The sequence below is a fragment of the Vanellus vanellus genome, assembly GCF_965231255.1.
Source record: "Vanellus vanellus genome assembly, chromosome: 7".
NCBI lineage: Eukaryota > Metazoa > Chordata > Aves > Charadriiformes > Charadriidae > Vanellus > Vanellus vanellus.
In genome coordinates, this window is record NC_138912.1 from 40,204,886 (window position 1) to 40,218,918 (window position 14,033).

General features: G+C 39.6%; 1 protein-coding gene and 1 long non-coding RNA gene across 5 annotated transcripts in view; one reads left to right on the plus strand and one right to left on the minus strand.

The window, feature by feature from the left end:
- Positions 1–11,767, plus strand: part of PCDH15 (protocadherin related 15) — a gene marked incomplete at both ends in the record, with an annotated part of 369,409 nt that extends 357,642 nt beyond the window's left edge. For 2 of the 4 annotated variants that reach the window (XM_082486051.1, XM_082486050.1), the window contains 5 exons: positions 785–806; positions 2,335–2,373; positions 3,615–3,688; positions 5,715–5,847; positions 11,213–11,767. In XM_082486051.1, the coding sequence (XP_082342177.1) occupies positions 785–806; positions 2,335–2,373; positions 3,615–3,688; positions 5,715–5,847; positions 11,213–11,767 (823 nt within the window). Of the gene's footprint in view, positions 1–784; positions 807–2,334; positions 2,374–3,614; positions 3,689–5,714; positions 5,848–6,623; positions 8,214–11,212 lie in introns of those variants that run through there. The other 2 variants (XM_082486048.1, XM_082486049.1) reach the window with 2 other exon arrangements.
- LOC309674111 lies at positions 5,765–12,534 on the minus strand. The gene is made up of 3 exons (XR_014269363.1): positions 12,484–12,534; positions 9,779–9,905; positions 5,765–5,877 (listed from the first exon to the last, which is right to left on the minus strand). It is a non-coding gene; the product is annotated as an uncharacterized lncRNA (long non-coding RNA).
- Between the last annotated feature and the right edge of the window lie 1,499 nt (positions 12,535–14,033).

Consider the following 14,033-nt stretch of genomic DNA (forward strand, 5'->3'; position numbering starts at 1 on the left):
AATGCTAAGACCTAAATTGCTGTTCCTTAGTTTTGTCTAAACTATTTTAATTTTCTGGCACAAAATGTGGAAATAGAGAACTTGATAGATGTAAGTGCATTTGTCACGCACAGGAATGGCTCCAAGAAAATGAATTAAAATAACAACAAAAAAAATCCAGTAAGATCAAAAGCACAAAGCCTGTGGCAAAATAATCATAGATAGCAAAAAGAATTTAACTCCCCCCTGCAGAGGAAATGTTAGGAAATGTGTAGGTTTAATAATAATGTTGTTACAAGAAATTAGCAATAGAAGCTCCAGGCTAATTTCTAGCAAGTCCCGAGTGGATACAGAAAGTCCAGAGAAACTGTTTCAGTGCTTAAGCAGATACATGAAATAAGAGTCTCTTTGTAGATGGTCTCTGAGACAACAGAGAAGGTGATCTGTCTTAGGGGAATGCAAAGGAAACCAAACACAGCACTCGCATCCTTTCCCTTTGCTGTGTTCCACTGGGTGCACTGGCTCTCTGGCTTTTGGGGATTGAGGATTTCTTCTCATTCATTCACAACCTAAAGCAAGAAAAGATCCCAAAGATTCACTAGCCTTTCTCATGCAATAATTCGTATGTCCAGAGCAAATCTAAAGAAAAACATATTTTGTATTGTAGATATGTATTTCTTTTCTTGCTAGTAATATTTCTAATTACATTATCTTTTCACCTCTCTCCAGAAAGAATGGCAATGTGCATCTTTATATAGTCTCAGAGAAGCATACTAATTTTTTTTTTTCTTTTTCTGACTTCTAGGCGAGGATATGCACAGCAAGAGGTAAGGGTGTTCCCCAATTTTGTTTAAAATATTAATTACATCAGCTTACTTTTCCCATACAGCCTATGTTCTGAAAATTGTTGCTACTGGGTGTTTGAGGCTAGAAATACAAAGTGGTTCAAAAAGTTCACGAGGCATAGATTCACTGGGGGATAGTAACCGTCATGGCTAGGAGATTGCTGCTCGACAAGCTGCCAAAAGCAGTTTCCCTCCACGCTCACTGTGTTTTCTTACGGCACGCCTAATCATCTGTCGCTGCCCACTGTCATGGGCCTGGCACTGAGCTACACAGACCTCTGCAACTCACTGTAGTCTGTTGTTCTTCCAGCATCTTTTTCTCCAGCAATGAATAACATGGAGAGTTTCCTTCAGAAATCTCAATTAACTCATTTAATAATTGGAAATTTCTCCAAAATACATTTCTATCATAAAGGTTGATACTACTGAGAGCTAGATCAGTTTTACTAATCTTAAGGTGTGCATCTGGAGCCTACTACTCCTTATTCAGTAGTGTTCTACAAATTCCAAGTTTTCTGTTGTTCTGCTGTGATTTCTCCTCCCTTTGTAGAGCTGATTTGTGTCTCTTAATTCAGATACAGAACTTCCCCCTCTCTCAGGGTTTGGCTTTGGCCAAGAAACTTGGCTGATAATAGTGCCACCAAGTTTTGGGAGGAGTGTGGGGACAATGGCATTGATTTTCCTGAGTAAATCTGATCCTAATTTACAAAACCACAAGTGATGTGCATCAGTCTGTCATTTGCAGAAAACTGGAGCAGCAGAGTAATTAACAACATGACTACCAAAAATGACCCATGTTTAGCTGTGACATATCTGAGAGGAGCGATATCATCCTATCTGTCCTTTCTGTGCAGACTCCCCATGTCTTTTCCTTCACGTCAGCATGTTTTTCTCACTGCATGACACATACAGAAAGAAATCATACATAAAGAAAACAAGGGAGATAATCCTTTGCTGTCTTACTGGTATTGTGAATTAAAGTATATTTGTGGTTGGGAGGTACTCACTAAAAAAACACAGAAGTGTATAAATATAGATAGAGAATGAAAACAGTGGTATTGCAGTAGAAGCATAAGAAATCAAATCACTTCAGGTTTTTAATAGCTGAATCACAGACTTTACTGCAGATTCGCATAGATTTGCTTTCTACCTGTTGGGGATGACTTTTTGTCTGCCATTGTCTCCCTGCTGTCTCCAACATAGACTGCACAATAGTTCTCTTGGGCTCTGACAGAAGTTCTTGAGTTAAATAATTTAGAGAATCACCACATAAACTGGGAATTTGATTTTATATCAGGCAAAAGAAACAGTGGACTGTAAAGTGATTTTACTACATTAGGTGCTTAGCAGTGTTCTGCTTCTCACCGAGTATGGAAGTGTCCACGTGACTGCCTGAAGGCTCTGAAGGACCTGTGTTTTCAGCATGTCTTTCCAATCTTAACTCAAACACAAATGACCTGCATTTTAATTGTTGCTGCCCAATTAACCCCTTTCTAATTTTCTTTTGTAGCAACAGCAGTTGCTGAGACCTTCTCTTCTCAGACCAGAGGTACCACTATTTTTCATTTCTAATTATTCTATAACTTTTTTAATGGCTTTTACATAATTTCCTAATAAAAAGTTGTCTGTCTCGGGTAATATTTTTCCCCCTGACTCTTTTAGATGAATGGGAAGTCCTGACACTGTTACCCCATTTATGTTGTTTTAATTAAATGCCTCAAATTTACTGCTTGTTGGTATTTTCCCCTTGAGCATCTTTTAGTTGCTCCCACAGGTTTCATCACACAGACCAAAAGCTTTCCTAGTTTCTTGTCTGGATCCACAGACAGAATAATTTCCTTGCTGTCCAACCACAATCTGTTTTTTCAGATGTCGGTCAACTGATAATTGATTATTGTACCTAGAGTTGAACTAAGCAGTTGGCCTGCCAAGGTAATGAAAGCATTAGCACAGCGCTGTGAAGTGCAAAGGCTGCTCTGGATTATAAACCCAATACTTTCTATTTCTAATCTTTTAGGCCCAGCATCGTTTCCAGAATAAGCAGCAGCGCAAATGTAGTTTTTGTGACACGTTGCTATCAATGGTATTTTTATGGTACCGAATAGTGATATTTCTGCAGTCATTATAAGTAATTCTGAGATGCTCTGACACAACTTCAAATTCATTAGACAGGAGAAAAACCTCTAGGAAACTGTGAGATGAGATGACGTGCAGTCCCTTGCCAAAACCCAAGCCCTGGTGCTCTGGGTCCATACTGCAGTTCAGAGGTATTCCACAAAGCAGCCTAATAACAAATAGTATGTGAAATGAGCTTAAGGACACACTGGTGCTTTTGCAGGATACAGACAAGTACTTGGCTTATTCCGATGCTGCTCATGATTGTTGATGGTTTAGAAAACATTAAAAAAAGACAAGAACTGTAAGTGAAATAGCTCTAATCTTTCAATGCAGCTTTTTCCTTTGAGAGAGGCGCAAGAAGTGACAGCATATTTGCTGTGAGTCCAGTTTACTAAAAGAGGTTTTTGTACAGGATAAGTGAGACAGTGTCCCACACCAGGACAGGTCTGCATTTAACTGACTTAGAAAAGTCTCTCCCCGGGAATAGATCAGGGAAGGGTCATTTAAAGCTCCTTTTGGCTTCTCATCATGGTTATTGACAGTTGTCAATGTTCCTCAAATTATTATCATTTTTTATTTTGCTTGTTTGCACTTTAAGACACTGTTTGTGCCTTTTTCATCTGTCATTACTGTGTATAACTTTGCATTCAACCAGTGTTTCTCTTCTGACAGGAGTTAAGTATGGAGTCTGGAATTGATCCAGGGCAGGAATACTATGGGCAAGATTACTACAGTTATGAGCATGGGTATATTTTCATTTTTCCTATATATTTCTGAAAACACTGCTTTTCCAGGTTGGTGGTGTTTATTATTCATAGAATCATAGAATCATAGAATCAGTGAGGTTGGAAGGGACCTTTAAGATCATCAAGTCCAACCATTAACCTACCCTGATAAAAACACCACCACTCCTAAACCATGTCCCTAAGCAGCTCATCTACCCTTTTCTTAAACACCTCCAGGGATGGTGAATCCACCACCTCTCTGGGCAGCTTATTCCAATGTTTAATAACCCTTTCAGTGAAAAAATGCTTCCTAACATCTAATCTAAACCTGCCCTGACATAACTTGAACCCATTTCCTCTTGTCCTATCACTTGTCGCCAGGGAGAAGAGGTCAGCTCCCATCTCTCTAAAACCTCCTTTCAGGTAGTTGTAGAGGGTGATAAGGTCTCCCCTCAGCCTCCTCTTCTCCAGGCTAAACAACCCCAGATCCCTCAGTCGTTCCTCATAAGATTTGTCCTCCAGACCCTTCACCAGCTTTGTAGCCCTTCTCTGGACACGCTCCAACACCTCAATGTCCTTCTTGTAGTGAGGGGCCCAAAACTGAACACAGTACTCGAGGTGAGGCCTCACCAGTGCCGAGTACAGGGGGATGATTACTTCCCTAGTCCGGCTCACCACACTATTCCTGATGCAGGCCAGGATGGTGTTGGCCTTCTTGGCTGCCTGGGCACACTGCTGGCTCATGCTCAGCCGGTTGTCCACCAACACCCCCAGGTCCTTTTCTGCCAGGCAGCTTTCGAGCCACTCCGCCCCCAGTCTGTATAGCTGCACGGGGTTGTTGTGACCCAAGTGCAGGACCCGACACTTGGCCTTGTTGAACCTCATACCATTGGCCTCAGCCCATCTGTCCAGCCTGTCCAGATCCCTCTGCAGAGCCAATCTACCCTCAAGCAGATCAACACGCCCCCCCAGTTTAGTGTCGTCTGCGAACTTACTGAGGGTGCACTCGATCCCCTCATCCAGATCGTTGATAAAGATATTAAAGAGAACGGGCCCCAGCACCGATCCCTGGGGGACACCACTCGTCACTGGACACCAACTGGATTTAACTCCATTTACCACCACTCTCTGGACACGGCCATCCAGCCAGTTTTTTACCCAACGAAGAGTATACCTGTCCAGGCCATGAGCAGCCAGTTTCTCCAGGAGAATGCTATGGGAAACGGTGTCAAAAGCCTTGCAAAAATCCAGGTAGATAACATCCACAGCTTTTCCCTTGTCCAGCAAGTGGGTCACCTTGTTATTGCAGCATCTAATCTGGAGACTTCCCTTCACCACAGGATTACTTTAATCTTTGTGTCCACAAAGGCATGTTCCGACAACAAAAGTCTTTTTAAAAGTTAAAGGGGCGTGGTATAACTCCCTGCTTCTTTAGGAATGTAATTATTACACTTGCAGAGTGTATACCCCATCTATCACGCCAGGTTTGTATTCACTTTTTTATTTGCATATTTCTGCTGTCTTGGAAAGTAATTTCCTTCATCTCCTCCCCTTTTGTGGCTCACCAGCCTGAGTTTAGTGACTGATACTTTCTGCTCACAGTTTCCAGCCAGTGTCTGGCCTTTTACATTTACCTAGAAAAACATCATCATGCCTTGTTCCGATAATGCCCATCTGACTGCAAGCACTTCAGAGATTATTGCTGTTCTTACAAGCTTACAGGGATTCTCCAGAACTGATCCCAGGGAACCTGCTCTTTCATTCCATAATTATAAAAAAGATCCCCCAAAAAATCAGGTACCTGGAAAGAAGGTCACTTGGGGGATTCTTGACTGATCCCCAAGACGTCGCAATTCGGGTTGCTCTCCAGTTGTAACGGGCTTTCAGCCTATTGCAATAGGAAGAGGGTTTGGATTATGTTACCACTAAGGGAAAAAGAATAATATTCGTCCTTCTGTGATGTGATCGTTTGGATTTGTTGCTGTGTGTGGAGACACATGTGAACACATTGGTGTGTGTTATGAAGAGACAGTGGTGTTTTTGCCAGGTATGAACTGCCTCAGTATGGGAGCCGCCGCCGACTGCTGTCTCCTTCAGGGATGTACGATGAATACGGGGAAGTCGTGGTGGAGAATGATGGTGGCTACTACTATAGTCCACATGGATCGACAGCAGAAGAAGTAAGTGCCTCTGGTGTGTTGATTCTGTCTCTGCAACAAGATGAAGGACCATTAAACCTTGTCAAATGGATTTTGTAATTGATTAGAATAGTGTTCTGTATAGACAAAATAAGCAGTTCTTGCGATGCTAATCCTTGTTTGCCTTTCTGATGACTAATAAAGTTTGTGTCAGCACCTCTTTCCCTTTTTCTAGAAATAAAAAGGAACCGTAAAGTTTCTTTTAATATCCACATCTATTTTTTCCCTCAATGTAGATTTCTAGTTCAAAGAAAAATCCACATAGCCTTAGGTAATGCCATTTTATATTGTTAACCAAATAGGGTATTACTAATATTCAGTTTATAACTGGTGATTTTCCACTGAGAAAAGCAGTCACCTAAACTCATTTATCATAAAGTTCACAACGGAATGTAAAGAAATTTTAAAATGTCAGTGGCAGCCAGAAGAAAGTTGATGTAAATGTTCCTTTTTTTTAAAATCTAATTTTCAGAAATGCTGGCCTCTTAATCCATTACATGGGTTTTAATTAAATGAGAAGAGATAACATTTCTGAGCCAGTATTTTTCCCTGTTGCACAGTAAGGTAGTTGTGCACTTGCAGCTTACTCTAGAAGTAAAACTTTCCCCGTAACTTCGCTTAAAAGCTATTCTAAAACAGGTAAATTAGTTTTGCTTTAGGGAAAAATGTTGCATTTGTTCCTACTGATTATTTTAGGGTACGATTTTTCACAGTAACTCTTTCAAATTTTAATCAAGTTCCATTTTCATAATTTTCAGGGGATGAGTCAAGGCAGAGGTCCTTCAAGCAGAGGTATAAGCCAGAGAGCAGGGGCTCAAATAGAAGGTAGACCTTTAGGTGGTGGGATGGATCTAAGACATGGTTCTGGAAGAGTATATAGGACCAGCCAGGGAAAAAGGAAACTAAAAGCAGTGGTGCATTTAAGTCGCGTAGCAGTCAGTGCTCACAAACCAGTAGGAAGAACTGAGTCTGCTCGCTCTCCATGGAAGAAAGCAAAGATATTCCCAATGATTCTGCAGAAAGTGAAAGGTGGAAGGAAAGATTCCAGTTATGCCAAGTTGATGTCAGCTCGCCAAGCGGACGGTGAGAAAAGCATGATTATCAGGGGAAGTTACTTCCAGAAATCGACAGATGACAGACCTTCGATGAGAAAACTAAATCATGTGTTAAAGCGCATTAGCGTTTCCAGAAAATTTCAAGAGCCTATTAGGAAAGATTCAGTGCGTGCAAGAGGAAAAGGAGAGGAAGAATATGAAAGAGACGAAGCAAAATCAGGAGTTTCAATAAATATCACAGCAGAGAGCGAACATGAGGATAGTGATTATGAGAAGAAGAAAAAGAAGAGAAGAAAATACACTTCAGATGAATCATCTGTGAAAAGTAGTAGCTCTAGCTCAGAGTCAGAAGATAAAGACTACTTGAAAGTAACTCTGGACCAAGATGAAGCCACTGAAAGTACTGTGGACTCAGATGAAGAAACTGGGCATGATTTGGGGGATTCTGATGACGACTCTGGCTCCAGCTCTAGCAGTGACTCAGAGGAGGACTCATCTGAAGAGGACCATGATGAGGAAGACTCTGACAGTGATGAAGGTGGTAGCCTGTCAAAGAGCTCATCTACACGAAGTTCATACAGCAAATCAGGGACTAGTGAGTCCAGCAGTAGAAGAAGCACTGAAAGATCTAGTATAAAAAGCAGGGGAGGCAGCTCTCGTGGCAGAGCGAGGCGATCCAGTGAGAAATCAAGTATTAGCTCTAATGCATCAGGTAGTGACAGGGACACAAGCTACAGGAAAACTTCAGGATCCAGCTATAAGAGCAAAACCTCCTCTGCCAGCCTGGAAATAGAAGACACAATAGAAGAGGTGTCAGAAGAAGATGAAGAAGGGGATGTGGAGCAAGTCAGCGCAAGCCCTGATGAGACAGCAGATAAGTCGAGTAAGGCAGTTTCTGAAACATCTGCCAGTGCAAAAACTGCTGCTGCTGAAGAAGACAAGAGAGGAAAATCAGCTATTAATGGTGATGATAGCGTGGATGAAAGCCCAGAAGAAGTTGATACAGATGCTAGTGACAGGGAGGAAACTGTCAGTAAGAATGAATCTTCTTGCCTAGAAAGTGAAATCAGTGTTACTTCCAAAGGCACTGAAGGGACAAAAAGCACAACTAGTGCCACTTCTGGTAAAACTGCTACTTCCCTTGATACTGAGAATCAAAGTTCTGACACGAACATGAAAAATAAAAAAATAAGAAAAAAGATGTCCCAGGAAAACAGTCAGTCTCAGTCAGATGAGACCCTGGATACTGCCGTTACGGAGTCAGAGACTACTGGTGATTCTACATCCTTTTAAAAAGGAACAACAGTAGGTGGACGTTTTGCAGTGAGGAGTGATCTTGTTTGCTGTGCTTTCTGTGTGGTCTTTCCTAAGCAATGCACTCTTGACTAGAGACAGCCAGTGAGAAAATGTCGAAGCTTACTGCTTTAGCATTTGAACCCTATATACTGTCTTAAGGATGGAACTGTAGAAAACCAAACTGATACAATTCCTCTGAGAGGCTACTCAGGTATACTTAGTGGTGGATATAGAAAGATTAATTTTCATTGAGCAATGACTGGAAGGAGTACCTCTTTTTCTCTGCTAATTTCAGTAATGTAGTTAAAGAGGTGTTATGTTGATTATTGGATTTAATCCTTTTTTGCATTATGCACATTGTGAAGCAAAGTAACATTGCATTTTGTATTAGCTGTGATGGATAGCTTGAACAACGTGGTGGCGCAAACCTATTAAGGGCCCTATGTTTGTGCAAGCTATGTCTGTCACAAAATGGAACACTGCAGGAAGGACAAGGAGCAAAACATGGAATGCAGTGAAGAACGGGAATGATGATGAGGACGAAAAGACTTAAAAGTCATACATGGTTTCACCTTATGTTCCCCTATTGTACAACATTTGTTAATCTTCAAGTGAGTTCTCTGCTGTAAACTTTAGCCCTATTTGAAGGGAGGACAACTGAAATTGCAGCAAAGGAACACTCCCAAAACTGCAGAGTATTACTAGCAAAACTGGGATTAAACTTTCTGGATCATGGGATTCAGGTTTCAGGTACCAGTGGTGTACAAGACAGGAATGCAGAGGCAGGTGTACAAAGTGAGCTTGGTCAGAAAAGGAAATAGATTACATTTGCAAACTTCTGCCCTTCCCACCAAACAGTACAGTGATTTTATTATTTTTTTAAAAAATCTGTTTAAAAGTTTGACATGCATAACAGCAAAGTATTGCTTGAGGTAACCATCACCTATGTTCTATATTTTGGTATCTGCCTTTTAAAATTCAATAACCTGTAATAGCTGATGCCATTCAAAACAGAAATCTTGTAGTGCTTCCATTAGCACAGTTCTCAGAATGAGCATGATTGCATAGGAAGGACTTCTGTTATTGACAGCACAAGTGGCCTTTGTGTTTTTGTATAAGAAGCAACCTTTGCATGATGTACCTCTTCACGGAGCTCTAGTCCGTGCTGTCAGCACACAGAGTATGCAAGCTTTCTATATGCACAGGCTATGTGTGCTTTATTTACCTTGTATCAAAAGCCACAGAGCTGTTTCTTAACCACTAGATTTATCCAGGTAAGCCATAAGAAACCTAAATAAAATTAAATCTTTGAGCCAGTATTGGATTAGTCTTGTGAGTGAGTACTTGAGAGCTAGGGCAAATTCTGGCATACACACAACAGCTCTGCCAGGGAATCTCTGTTAGACGGGGGAGTGAAAAATGTTTGACTTTTGAAGATACTTGAGCCTGCTGTGGATTTACCCTGGCAGGACCATTGGTGTTGAGCTGCAAAGTGTGATACTAACTTTTCAACTACTATCTTTAATTCCAGTTGAAATATGAACTAGATTATGATCACTTACCTACTTTTTTGTATTCCCATATAGCCCAAAGTTGTAGCTGCACATAGTGTTGTAACGTAAATCCTATTTAAACTAGTCAGTCTTTTCATCCACCCGCATGTATCTGTGTGAAGAAAATTGTATGTCTCTGTCAGGAACAAAAGAATAGGCATCTAAGTAATTTGTAAAAGTGTAAGTTCTCAAAAACTTAATAGTAATCACCACCCGTTTGTACCTTGCATGATTTTCTTTCTCTAAAAACTGGCTTTTCTTGTGTGCATGTGTATGCATTGCAGTGGGAGTTAACCATGATGGTATCTGCTGCCTTAGTGAAATAACAGCGTTTATTAACTCAAGAATGATAGCACCTTGTTTCAGTGTACTGCAAGGAGGCATTTACTTTAAAAACATCAATGGTAAATTAAAATAATGGGTTTGTGTAATCACTACTAGTACAAAGTCACAGCAACATGGAAATCGTTTGCATTAACTCTTTAAAAACAATATAAATTATAAATTTATAAATCTAAGGTCTCATTTCTCCACCACGTTCCACTTAATAGCAAAGCACCTCCACTGATTCCACTAGATTGGAACTGGCAAAAAGCCTTATATCAAAGCTTTTCTTTTTTTAACCAGCCAATTTTGCCAATGTCATGCCTGAGAATTTCCCTTGTGTAGGTCCCGACAGCTTTCTCTGCTTGATGTGTCATGCGTATAAAACAGATTTGCTCAGTGCCATTTCTGCACTGAATTTACAATGTAGTAATACTCTGGAAGAAAACGTCTAAGGCTTTCCTAGCATTTACCCATTAGTCCAGTAGTTTCGTAGAAGTATCACACAATGGCTTCATCATCAGTGCCTTCCAGTGTCTGTTAGAAGAGGTTATTTATCTAGCTGTTTTTCATCTTTTTGTGTAAGACAGACTGAGACATTGCTTTGTCAAAATATGACTGGCTCACCAATATCGTGATTTACAGAAGTTTTCTTTCAGACAGTAATGTCTCTGTACTCGGGATTCTCCGAAGAAGGTGCACTTCAACTTAATGAGAGCACAGCTGAATGCATCTTTAGCAAAAAAACCCAACCAAACAAAAACCAAAACCAACCCGAATTTGTCACTACTTTCCAAACCTGTAGAAAAACATCACAGTTTTTATACACTCTATCTGATTTGCATTATGCAGTTCATGAACCATCCATCTTAAAACTTTTTAATACAAAGAATTGTATGTTCAAGCATTAGGTATGTATGATGGGGGCACACAGTGGTAATTAAAACAATTAAGAAATATCTTTGTATCACCTAAGAGGAAGCATACAAAAGACCAAATTATTAAAAACTCACATGAGTGTCTAGATAAAAGAAAAGATAAATAACAGATAGAAAAAGGGCAGGAAAATGTAAGAAATAGTGCTGAGATTTACCGACATTTTTATTTATTGTCAAACAGTGGGCCAGAAAGAAAAGGATCAAGTTGATAGTCGACCCAGAGTATGAGACCAGCTCCACTGGAGAAGACAGCGCTCCTGATTCCAGCCAGAGAAATCGTCTTAATAACCCAAATATTCAAAACAACATCAACGGTAACATCTACATTGCACAGAATGGCTCTGTTGTCAGAACCCGTCGCGTTTGCCTTGGTAATAATTTAAAAGTCACATCTCCAGTGAGGCTGGGGAAACAATTCAAGAAACTGGACAAGCTTGCAGTGACACATGAGGAGAATGTCCCACTGAACACATTGTCAAAGGGACCATCTTCTAGTGATAAACTGAACACAAGACCTTGCAGTGTCTCATTTGCTTCCTCTACTGTAGGGGCCGAAAATGTAATAACAAAGCCAGGGGGCTCCAAAATGAAAAGCACAGAAGAGCAAGAATCAGTTGTTGATAATGAGGATGTCAAAGAACCCTTGGAGTCGCACAGTGAACACACACAGTCAGATGAAGAGGAGCTCTGGATGGGCCCTTGGAACAACCTTCACATACCAATGACAAAACTGTGATTTTATTTTATTTTTTTATTTTAATTTTTACTTCAGTTTATAATAAACTGCGCTTTTTATTGTCACTGAGGAAAATGTATGAAATTTGTATTGTGCATATATGTTGTATACTACAGACGACACGCTTTAAAGTTTAAAAATGAAATTTGCACTCACATTTGTACCAATTAATTGTCCTCCCCAACAACTATTTTGACAGGCTCCCATTTCACTAAACAATACTTCATTTAAATCAATTAGGTTTTTTGGATCTTGATTTATTGTTTAATAAACAGTAAACTACTAATAAATGCACAGCAACATTTGGTTAACTTTTCAGACATGAACTTTTCAGACATGCCTAGCTTGTTTTTCTGTATGGTACTTGTGGCTATACTGTTTAGATTTGGAAATTGTCTATTTATGTTGAAGATTTATATCCAGAGCTCTTGATTCTGAACTCAGAGTAATAAATTAAAAATAAATCCATGAAAGTCAATGGAGCAAATCCTCGGCTGGCTTAAATTTGAGTAACAATACCAAAGTCGATAGTGATATACCAGTTTATACAAACAGAGGATCTCGCTCAACACCCAGGTAGCAAACTTATGTAAGAGTGGAATTGGAGTTTATAAGAGTATAGTGCTGTTACATAGAAAAGTCGAATAGAAGATTAAATAAGATAAAAATTGCAAGGAGGAAGGAAATGTGTAGCAATTAATCTTATTCAGAGTTACCTGACCGTGGTTTGTTCATTTTCTTTTGTAAATTAGCTCATTCCAATTTTCTTCTCTAGTCAATATTTCATCTTTTCATCTCTTCCCACATCAGTTCTGTTTTCTTCTTTATACGGTCTTTAGCTCCGGTTTTTATGCTCCATCAATAATTGTCATCCTATGGCTATATTCCTCTGAAATAAACCAGGATGATACACGAGTCTGTGTGATAGAAACAGGCATTAAAGAGTAATTAATAGGAAGGGGATGGATACATTTTCAAGCCCAGCTAGCTGTTGGGTTAAATGGTACAATCACCATTCCACTCCAATAGTGTTGAACATAAACCTGCTGAAAAGACAAATGGATCACAGTGAAGAGGATAAAAAGTGAATATTTTACGAGGCTAATATGCATAAACGGATCTGTGAAGGGCAAAGGGTGTCAGAACACACACACAGAATTGTTTCAAAAACTTGAAATAAGCATTACTGGTAAAATACACTACCTAAATTTTGGCACCTGCTTATAATTTCTTTTTGTACCTCAGAGTAGTGAGCGTGTTGTGTTACAACTTGAATAAGGAGCTGAGAAATGCCTCTGTTCATAGTTGCCAATACCGAAAAGACATTAGCAATACAGAGCAAAGTCTTTTTCTCCAATGCGATATAGGAAAGAAAAGAAGAAGATACATACTCATGTGAGAAATGTGTCCTGTTTTATTATGCAAACTTTTTTTTCAGGAAAGGATCAAACTAGTTGTGAGAATAATACAGATACCTCTCAAAAGATAGGAAGAGTCGACAGATAAATGCGTGCAATTAGTAAGGAAATGATTGGCATAATCATTCATTCCCTGTTGCTATAGTTGAAGTTTCACCGTAAGATCTGGATGACGATGGCTGTTGGTTCTGTTCTGGCAGTAAATGGACTTCTGCTACTGTGATTTTGTTTGTCTTCCCCTCGCACAGGTTCTCCTCCATGAGATTCCTCTTAATGTTTGTCTTTACAAGCTGTTCGCATGTTACGCCGATGTAAATGTGACGTTTCTGTCAAATACCTCCTTTTTAAGCTGAGATTTCCGACCAAATATTTTGAGAAACGGTGCTTGTTCTTATGCATGAGAAATGCAATGCAGCCTACCATGCAAGGGAAAAAAAAGAAAAAAAAAAAAAAAGACCGGTATTTCTTTCTCCTAACTCTATTATCTTGGCATATTTGCACTTGGTACCTAACAAAAATAGCTGTTTGGAGTTTAGCTAGAGTCTGAACATACAGATAAGAACAATGGAAGAAAAAAAAAATCTATTCTTTTAAATAACTAGTAAAATGTTATATTTTAATCCTGTTTAAGATAGTGTTATTATTTCACTGCATCATTTTTATTGCAAGGTCTGTCAGTTTGGTTCTTACTAAATACTTCAATAAGGTCACAAGCTTTTTTGAGAAACATTTTCTCCCAGCTACTCTTAGTTTTCTGAAGGGAAAAACAAATTGTTCTGTTTTCTAGGGACTCGCAGCTCTACCAGCTTTAGCTCTAGCTCTGTGAAAGACTTAGGTGTAACGCTGCT